The sequence below is a fragment of the Penicillium odoratum genome (genome assembly GCF_028828045.1).
Source record: "Penicillium odoratum strain IBT 22623 chromosome Unknown utg000005l_segment0_segment0, whole genome shotgun sequence".
Lineage (NCBI taxonomy): Eukaryota > Fungi > Ascomycota > Eurotiomycetes > Eurotiales > Aspergillaceae > Penicillium > Penicillium odoratum.
In genome coordinates, this window is record NW_026643147.1 from 4,373,710 (window position 1) to 4,383,948 (window position 10,239).

The 10,239-nt window shown below is 49.1% G+C and overlaps 3 protein-coding genes across 3 annotated transcripts; all 3 read left to right on the top strand.

Moving 5' to 3' along the window:
• Window positions 1-204: 204 nt before the first annotated feature.
• On the top strand, window positions 205-1,305 carry N7520_007183 (alpha/beta hydrolase; the record flags this gene model as incomplete). Its single annotated transcript, XM_057141117.1, has 3 exons — window positions 205-431; window positions 481-832; window positions 886-1,305. The coding sequence occupies 3 exons, from the start codon at window positions 205-207 to the stop codon at window positions 1,303-1,305; spliced, it is 999 nt and encodes a 332-aa protein (XP_056995123.1).
• Window positions 1,306-2,541: 1,236 nt separating this feature from the next.
• On the top strand, window positions 2,542-4,146 carry N7520_007184 (sugar transporter family protein; the record flags this gene model as incomplete). Its single annotated transcript, XM_057141118.1, has 3 exons — window positions 2,542-2,733; window positions 2,790-3,464; window positions 3,514-4,146. The coding sequence occupies 3 exons, from the start codon at window positions 2,542-2,544 to the stop codon at window positions 4,144-4,146; spliced, it is 1,500 nt and encodes a 499-aa protein (XP_056995124.1).
• Window positions 4,147-5,581: 1,435 nt separating this feature from the next.
• On the top strand, window positions 5,582-9,184 carry N7520_007185 (GPI inositol-deacylase; the record flags this gene model as incomplete). Its single annotated transcript, XM_057141119.1, has 5 exons — window positions 5,582-6,142; window positions 6,208-8,405; window positions 8,454-8,619; window positions 8,679-8,905; window positions 8,956-9,184. 5 exons carry the CDS (start codon window positions 5,582-5,584, stop codon window positions 9,182-9,184), a joined length of 3,381 nt encoding a protein of 1,126 aa, XP_056995125.1.
• Between the last annotated feature and the right edge of the window lie 1,055 nt (window positions 9,185-10,239).

Consider the following 10,239-nt stretch of genomic DNA (forward strand, 5'->3'; position numbering starts at 1 on the left):
CGAACCACGGACTTAACCGGAGACCGATAAAACAGTCCCTGCAAGTCCATTTGGTCTGTTTGCATCAAGCTCAATGTTGTCAGATATAGAAGTACTTAAAAGGGCGTTCATTCATGTCGAATCATTTTTTTTGAAGGACCTCAAATCTCTAAATACTATCGTTTCCAAAGCTAGTTCTTACCTGGAAAGCTTGAAATAAGCATCATGGTTGAAGCACCCGAAATTCACGATCCCTCCAAGTTCAAGGACTTCTATGTTCACCATGAGACCTACAAAATTGTTCATGGGCATCAAATCGACCTGTCGATTCTTATCCCCAAGTTCTTGGTTGAAGATGGCGAATTGTCCGAACAGACACCATTGATCATCGAATTCCACGGTGGCTTTCTTGTCGGAGGAAATCGTATCTTTTCACCTTGGTTCTCAGACTGGTCAGTATAGGCAGTGATGTATAATGCTCGGCGTACTTATTCTTCACAGGCTTATAGAGCTGGCTTTATTCAGGCGTGCCATCCTGGTGACCCCGGATTATCGCCTTCTCCCTGAAGCAAACGGCCATGATATCCTCGCAGACCTGGCCAGCTTCTGGGAATGGTTGCCCCAGAACTTGGAGGCTAAGCTCACGAGCTTTTATCCTCTGATCCATATACGCCCGGATTTCGACCGCATACTATGTACAGGAAGCAGTGCTGGGGGGTGGATGGTCTCACAGAGCATGTTTCTTCATCCGGAAATCAATATCAAGGCGGTTATCATGTCGTACCCAATGATCAATCTTCGAGATAAATTCTGGGCTGAGAAGTATGAAAAGTCTATATTCGGATTGCCGACTGTAAGTATGATTGTTCTATGTTGGTTTTTCTTAGCTGACTCTGATGTCTACAGCTTCCATATGACATTGTGGAAACCCATTTGAAGGGTTTACCTCTGAACGCGGTATGCACCACCGATGGAGATGTCGAGGAAAGGGTGGGACTATCCAGAATCCCATTAGCGATCAGTACTGTCCAAAACGGCAAATACCTCGATCTCTTCGGTCGAGATACGGAGCTTTTTCCCTTTGAGAACTTACCACGTGCGGAACGAGTCCCCCCTTTTGTTTGGGTATTCCACGGTCGACAGGATTCTGCGGTGCCGTTCTCAGGAAGTGAGAAATTCATTGCGGAGATCCAGAAGTATAAGCCTGATGTGCATGTTAGATTTGATGGAGAGGACGGAGAGCATGGATTTGATGGCGATGGTAATGTTACTATTTCCAATGGTTGGATGAAGGAAGGTGTTAGTCAATTATTGTCATATTGGTGACTTGATCCACTTCCATGTTGCTAGAGTTCATGGAATCTCATTATGTCGAGTTTGGCATTGGTTACTCACGAATCATAATTTACCAGAGTCCATTAGGAAGCACTATGATAAACGTAGCTTTTTTGCCCGAAAAGCTTCACGGCAACTTCGGTAATTTCTTGGCATTCTTCGGTAATTATAGCAATTTAGGGTACCTGCAGAGATAGTCAAACTACCAGTGATTAACCGATCTCGGATCTAGAGATAGACGGACTAGTTGCTAGATGTAATACCATCCCCAGCTATGAACAACCTATCGCTTACTTTTTCTGGTTCAAATTCTCGGCCTGGCCGATGAGTCTCAGCTGCAGAATAACGCTAATACTAGTTGCCTCCTCATTGTCCAGCTGATCTCTAGTTTTAGAGACCGCGTCGGTCAACGTCCGGAGGCGTATTTGAATCCCCCTTTCATCAAGCCACATGCCAAGCATTTCCGTCAGGGAAAGTTTACTTATGGGACTGGAAAAAAGCCTCGCGTCGGCATGAATTGCATTCAGCTTAACCTGTGTCGGTTGATTGTGGATTTCCCGAGAAATGCGGGCCAAATCCGCTCACGCAGTACACAAGCCGAGGTTGATCGAAGGGCCGATAAAGGCGATTCCGGTGACATTGGAATGTCGGCGGCATTCAAGGCGGGCTAGTGGGGTCAAAGGGGGTCCAACAGACGGCTTGTTTCTCCAAACTCCACAACCCCGCGGTCTGGGCAGATGAACGGAGAAAGTTCTATCCCGAGTATATTCATTGCAGTTATTATGCATGGATTTGCATGTATTTTGAACAGAGTATATCTTTCTGTTGGGATAGAACTGAAACATTTGAAGAATGCAACCAATCCCATCGTGACTATGACTTGGGTTATGCGGGAGAAACCACCATATTATAGTAAGTGCACGGAGCTCCTTTTCCCCAGTTCTGGAGGCGTTTTAGTGCTTCCAAGGATTACCAAAAACGTATGATGATCGGCGGTCAACCGTGGGTTACAGTACTTCCTAAGCCATATGTGAGTATCCCTGCTCTTAGTGTCGGGGTTCCCCCCACAGACACATGGCTGACAGTGTTCCGTAAGGAATGTATTAAACATCTTTTTTTTCTCTTTTCTTTCTTCTTTTTCTTTTTCTTTTTCTCTTGCACTTCAACTCCTCTGCCGTTGGGTTTCTCTCGGCTTCCTCAACCCTATCTCCTGAGAGTCTAGCAGCCATGGCAGATACTCAAGACAAGGCTCAGCACTCGACTGAGGCGGCTGTTCCTTCACCTGATGTCGAGGAGAACATGAGCATTGGTCGGTACTTTGCTACTCGTATCTCGACCTTAAAGCCGCCCATGAATAAGGCCCCAAACCCGATTCGAGCTCTCATGCTCCTCAACTGTCAGCAATGGTTATTTTTCTTGGTATGTATGACCGTGAGCTAATAAGCTTGTGATACATACTAATAGATCCAATATAGGTCGCGTTTTTGGGCTGGACCTGGGACGCTTTCGACTTTTTTACCGTTTCTTTGACAACCACCGAGCTTGCGGAGTCCTTTGACAAATCGGTCACCGATATCACATGGGGAATTACTTTGGTGCTGATGCTTCGATCGGTTGGTGCAATCACCTTTGGTATCGCCGCCGATCGATGGGGCCGTAAGTGGCCATTTGTGGTAAACCAGCTTTTGTTTGTTGTCCTTGAGTTGGGCACCGGGTTTTGTCAGACCTATAAGCAATTCTTGGCCTGTCGCTCTCTCTTTGGAATTGCTATGGGCGGTCTCTATGGAAACGCTGCCGCGACTGCCCTGGAGGACTGTCCTCCTGAGGCACGTGGTATTATCTCTGGCTTGCTTCAGCAGGGTTATGCTTTTGGGTATCTTTTGGCAACCGCTTTTGCCCGTGGTTTGGTTGGCACCACCTCGCACGGATGGCGTCCTCTGTATTGGTTTGGTGCATGCCCTCCCATCCTTATCATTGCTTTCCGCCTATGCCTGCCTGAGACAGAAACTTTCCGTCGTCGCCAGGAGACACGTGAGTCGGTTCGCGGTGGTGTAGCCAAGTCCTTCATCTCCGAAGGCAAGGTGGCCCTTGGGCGCCACTGGCTACTGTTGTTATACCTTGTCTTATTGATGGCTGGGTTCAACTTTATGGTATGTGGTTTCTTGCCAACCAACTGATATCTGCTAACATATAGCCTAGTCGCATGGTTCTCAGGATCTTTACCCAACGATGCTGAAGAGTCAGTACAACTTCTCAGCTAATGCGGTCACCGTCACTCAGGTTGTTGCGAACTTGGGTGCCTTGTCAGGAGGTACAATCTGTGGATGGGCGAGTCAGATATTCGGCCGTCGATTCTCCATTATCGTCATCAGTATCGTAGGTGGTGCGCTGCTGTACCCTTATACCTTCGTCACGACTAAGTCTATTATGGCCGCTGCGTTCTTTGAGCAGTTCATGGTACAGGGGGCCTGGGGTGTGATCCCGATTCACCTGATGGAGTTGTCCCCAGGACCCATCCGGACCTTTGCAGTGGGTACGGCCTATCAGCTTGGTAACTTGGTTTCATCCGCCAGTTCGACTATTGAGTCAACCATTGGCGAGCGATTCCCGCTTCCACCGTCCTCTACTGGTGCCAAACGTTATGAGTACGGCAAGGTCATCTGCATTTTCATGGGTTGTGTCTTTGCCTATGTCATTCTTATCACCTTGGCTGGCCCAGAGCGTCTGGGGCGTCATTTTGATGCTGAACACGATGCCGATTTGGCGGCTGTTGCGGCCCAGCGTGGTATGGATGATGACCCAGAGAAGGCGACGGCGTCTCGGAAGGAGTGAAAATGAGCTGCTGCTTTTGCACATTTATTCATTCAATGATTTTTAGGATTGGGATTTATGATTCGATGATTCCCCGGCTTTTTGAAATAGCTAGTTCCCATGATTGATCAAATTCGCTTTCATCTAGCTCTGTCGAGCGTTCAATTCTAGATATCATGGTCTCGTCAGCAAGTGGCTTAGCCAAACAACGTGATCTACCCGGGGGCACGGATTTCACGATCTGAATCTGCTTAATTATAACAGGTCATACCGACAGGCTTGTCGGTCCAAGGGTTGAAGAATTTCTTCATATCATGCTTCGGGAGAGGAAGACTGGGTACTCACGCTTGAGGGCAATGGCTTCTCACTGCAACACGCGTCCACGGCTCGTTTGCCATGCAAAGAGGGGCCAGTGGCGTTTATATACAGAACTTGCCCATTGAACTGTCAAACCCCACACTGGAAGGATGACAACTGACCACTAGGAAGAGTTGACATCTCATCCAATTGGGGCGAAGGAGGGGGAAGTGTATCTTAGTTTCTGACTTGCTTTTGAACTAGTGCAAATCTATCGGTCGGTCACACCATCCTCCCCGGATATTGGTTATAAGACTTCCTACCTGTCCAGTGATAGCTTGCATAATCTATTGAGTGGCTGAGCTCCATTCCTGATATTTTCATACTAACTTGGTGTAACTACGCGTCCTGCAGGTACTGATCAAGCCCTAGAAGGGAATTTTGCGGTTGCCTATTCCGTACTGTGATCCAAAGCTTTGACCAGTTCGGAGTTGTTGAGCTATAGCTACCAATTTAGATATACGAATGTACTATTAGCTATTAAAAAAAATCCATCCATTTTGTCTATTGAAATGTTTCGGTAGAGAGGGTCTCATCTCCAGGTTTTACCCACTGCCAAGCCTGGTGATACCGTTTCCGTCCATTGATCAGTATTTCAGTATAGAGTAGTACTCATCGTGAGGGCAAAAAAGCATTGGAAGATGATACACTAAGTCCCAGATACCTCATATATCCATTACTTCTTCATTGGAAAGTAGAGACAAATTCATATATGGACGAGGTCTTTCCGCAGTCAACCGGTTCCTTGTACCTGTCCCACTGGTACCCTCTCTTTTTGACTTCTCCACACCCCCCAGTTTGAAAGGAAATATGAAAAAGAGGGTTTGACAAAAAGGGACTTGTTACAGAATTGTTAGGGATCTACTTGAATCGCACATTTTCTTATTCGGATGCCAAGTCTGAGCCGGGCCCCAATCGCTCTAACCCCGAAAATCGTTCTCGGGAACTCGAACCTCTCCTACCCTCATCCCCCGTCCGCATTCCAGTGCCCCTTCCCTCCCCTCCCTCCTTGAATCTGTTCGACCAGTGTGAGGTCGCGCTCTAGAGTGCCAAGAACGAATCCCCCTGTGCTGGATGAGTCCTGACTCCGCCTCTTCCAATGCACAGACGTTCGTCTGGCTCCCCTGTCGCCGACGACACTGAAGATTCATCGGCTCGATCAGACGATCATGGCTCTAATGCTATCGAAGCCCCCAACGATAAATCGCGGTCGCAGATAGCTCGTCACGGCACCAGCTTTGATCTTCGCCGAGATAACGGCAGCTCGACGCCGCGCTCGCGGAATTCGAGCTTGTGGCGCACGCCTTCGTCTCAACCATCCAACGACACCAAGCCTATGCCATTGGGCTCCCCGCGGCTTCCAATGGAGGCCCCCTCCCCCGAGGGCCGTCGTGCGCGCCAGTCCCGACAGCGCAGTCCGTGGTCGTCCTCTATTCTCACCGTCTGCACCACTTTCGTCGCCGTCGCGTTCTTATTATCAATTCTTCGATCGTTCACCGGTCGGCATACTGGAGGGGATGGCTGCGGAGTACCAATGATGAGCCCGACGTTCATTCGCATGGTGGAATTCGATACGGAACATACCCGATTCGCGAGCAAGTATAATTTATTCCTCTATCGGGAAGAGGGTGTGGATCCATATACTCAAGATAATATCGGGGTAAGGAGGTTTCGTTTGTCGGGATGGAGAGACATAAGCTGATTTTCCTTTTCTTTGCTCCCCAGTTAAATGGTGTACCAGTTTTGTTCCTTCCCGGAAACGCAGGCAGCTACCGACAGGTCCGGTCTCTGGCCGCGGAGGCGTCGCGACATTACTACGATGTGGTACGGCATGACGAGGAACGACATGCGGCCGGTACACGGAGCTTGGATTTCTTTATGGTGGATTTTAATGAGGACATGGCCGCATTTCACGGACAGACCTTATTAGACCAGGCGGAATATGTCAATGAGGCGATTGCATACATCCTCGCTCTCTACCATGACCCGCAACGGACTCGACGGGACCCCGCACTGCCAGACCCTAGTGCGGTGATCTTGATCGGTCACTCAATGGGTGGCATTGTTGCACGCACAGCCCTGACTATGGCCAACTACCAGGCCAACTCGGTCAATACGATCATCACCATGTCTGCGCCGCACGCAAGACCCCCAGTATCATTCGACTCCGATATCGTTCATACCTATAAACAAATCAACGACTATTGGCGCGAGGCCTACTCGCAGACATGGGCTAACAACAATCCGCTATGGCATGTCACTCTTGTTTCCATCGCGGGTGGCTCGCGCGACACCGTGGTGCCGTCTGATTACACCAGCATTTCGTCCCTTGTCCCGGAAACGCATGGATTTACCGTTTTCACATCCTCGATTCCTGACGTGTGGATTGGCAATGACCATCTGTCTATCACTTGGTGTGACCAATTCCGCAAGGCGATCATTAAATCACTTTTTGACATCATCGATGCCCGACGTCCAACTCAAACAAAACCCAGGGCAGAGCGCATGCGAGAGCTCAAGCGGTGGTATTTGACTGGTTTGGAGGATGTTTCTGAGAGAACCCTTGCCCAGAAAGAACCCAATACCCTTTTAACCCTCGAAGACAATGCAAACACCATCCTTGCTCTGGGTCAGCGGCTTGTTCTTCGTGAAATGGGCCAACGACAAGGCCCTGATGTTCGCCTTCTGCCGATTCCACCACAGGGTGTTGCAGGCAAGAAATTCACTCTTCTCACCGATCAGGTCATTGGTGCTCAGGGTAATATTGAAGTGCTATTTTGCAGTGTATTTCCTCTGAACAATGGCCGGTCGAACGTCTTCTCTATGAACATGGATTTCTCTGGTGGTACCGCGGGATCTACCCGATTGGCTTGTAAGAGCGCACCGAGAGATGTGATTCACTTGCCTGCTTCTACTTCTTCGTCGAAGCACGCTTATGACCGTGTCCCGCCATTCTCCTACTTCCAGTACGATCTGGAGGGTCTTGCTGAGCATCAGTTTGTGGCCGTCGTGGACAAGGCCAGCGTACCTGCGCAAGGCTTCCTGGTCGCGGAGTTTTCGGATAGCTCGGACGCGATTATCCGCGCTAAAGTGGGATTGGGCAGTCTGCTGAGTGCAGGTATCAATATGCGACTGCCCGCGAATCGGCCGATGCTCACTGAAATCAAGATCCCTGCCTTGCACTCCAGTCTGCTGGACTACCGGTTGAAGATCACACGGCATCCTCAGAAGGACGAGCTTTTTGCGCCACTCTTGCGGCAGTCTATTGCCGACCCTCATGAGTCTAAATTCTTCGTGAATGTTGAACAGGTCAATGTTAACCTCCACGGTGCTGCCCCATTCATGCCGCCTCCGCTCCGTGAGCAGGCTGCCCAGACTGGCGTGTCATTTCAATTGTGGACTGACCCTAGCTCCGGATCAACGGTCGATATCTCGCTCCAAGTTGACATTAAGAGTAGTCTTGGGGAGCTTGTGATGCGATACCGCACCATCTTTGCGGCATTTCCATTGCTAGTTGTAGCCCTTGTGATTCGCAAGCAATTCCAGGTATACGATGAGACAGGCTATTTCATCCCCTTCAACGACGGTCTCGATAAGGCTCTCCGGTCCTCTCTCCCCTTGTTATTAGTGGCGATGTCCCTTCTAGCGTCTTCCCTTGCTACCTCCAAGGCACTCCCCCAATCCGACGACCCCTTCCACTGGCGCACCAATTCTACGGAGACCCCGGTCGATTTCACCAAGAATGATCTTCTTTTGGGATCACAGGATGCGTTCTTTTGGTTTCTTGTTCCGATATTTGGGGTCATGAGTGTTGGTGTCTGTCTGTTAGTCAATTATGTGGCTCTCTTCTTGGTCAACATCTTCTCTTTGATGTATGGGGCTGTGAATAGCAAGTCTGGTTATATTCGACGTGAAGACCGAGGGTGAGTGCTTTCCGTGCTAGGTTTGCTGATTGTTGCTAACGAAGTCAGAACTCTACCGATCTTCAGTACCCCTACGCCTCGGCGCCGTGTAATTCATACTATCGTGTTGTTGGTTCTCGTTTCCACGATTATACCCTATCAGTTTGCCTACATGGTGGCCTGTATTGTGCAACTTGCGACATGTGTGCGTGCCCAGTGGCATGCCAAAGAAACTGTATGTTTTATTCCAACTCCACTCCTAGCACAACCAACACATGCTAAGTTCTGCCACAGAGATCCACTTCTCACCTCAATTTCGGCAATTACGCCCACTCCATTCTCATCCTCATGTTATGGATATTGCCTATCAATGTCCTGGTTCTTCTGGTCTGGGCCCACAATCTTGTGGTGCACTGGTTCATGCCCTTCTCCTCCCACCACAACGTCCTGTCTATCATGCCATTCCTCCTCCTTGTTGAGACTATGACCAGTGGTGCTATGATTCCACGCATCACTACCCGGTATGCTCCATTCTTGTCCCCTCTGCTGCCTTACAAACTAACATCACCAGCTTCAAACACGTCACCTCGATGATTTTCTTTGCGATTGCCATGTACTCGGCGGTTTACGGAGTCACCTACGCATACCTCCTCCACCATCTTGCAAATCTCCTTGCGGCCTGGTTTGTCGGTATTTACTTATTCGGCAACAACTTCTCCCCTCGTCGTTTGTGGCGCATCATTGATGGCGACGAGTCTCCCTCTGAATCAGGAAGCCGCCACGTCAAGAAAAAGCCATGAGAAAGAAAACCCCCCATTTTAATCCTGTTTTAACCTTGTCGAGTCTGCCTCGGCGCTGCGCATCTGGGAATGGAGTTTGAGCGTTTTGTTTATTTTTTGTACAGCACAATGCGGGATGGTCATCCTTGTTGTCTCATCACCCTCCCCCCCCCCCCCCCCCCCCAACTTCCCAGGAATGACATCATCAGCAATCCTAGACACGGTTCTGAATCTGTGTTCGGGGACTGACTGCTGCTATATCATGACCTGATCCTTTGTTTCTCCACCTAAAATTGAGGATGACATGCCGTTGCCGCTGCGTTCATGTTCCGTGACTCGGTGAGATCCTGCCCGACTCTCGCTATGGCCTGGATTTTGATCACCAAGGTCCGGCGATCTTGTGTATATATACCTCGATTGTTTTCTCTCTTCGTCTCCCCCGATCTGGACATAGATTTGTGGGGTGACAGTTAAGCAGGTGCTGTCAACGTTTTGGACTTTCTTGTATGCGTTTGGGTGGCGGTTGATACCTAAGATCCGTTTGAGCATCCCACATACTAATAGTCTTTCATTTTGGTACTGTTCTGGTGAGCTATACTGTTCTACTAGAAATGCATAGATCATGAGTTATTACAACTGTTTGATGAATGTTATCTGATTAGATTAAAGGTCCATTCATTCCAATCTTCGCTACTGCATGACCTGACTTCAATGTTGCAGGACAAATCACGCATGCATACATAATGTAGAGTTTTGCCTGTAGAGTCTTTTGAAGACTTTTCAGGGGTCGTCAGGTATCAAACGAAGCTAACTTGCCGTGGTATCATTCCTTGAGACCGGAACAGAGACGGCTGACCTCCTGGCCCCCTTTTGTTTAATGAGGTGATAGGCCTGAGCGTCAGGGCAAGGGGAAAGGGGGAGAGATAAAAGTAGCACTGGACAGGGATGTTCAGCCTTGGAGTTCATCAATGAGCAAGGGGCCATGGATCCATCAACAAGCCATGAGTGGATGCTTGTATCTCCCTATGTGGATCTACCCCGGATTTGATACATCCCATGCAATGTAGGATAGGAGG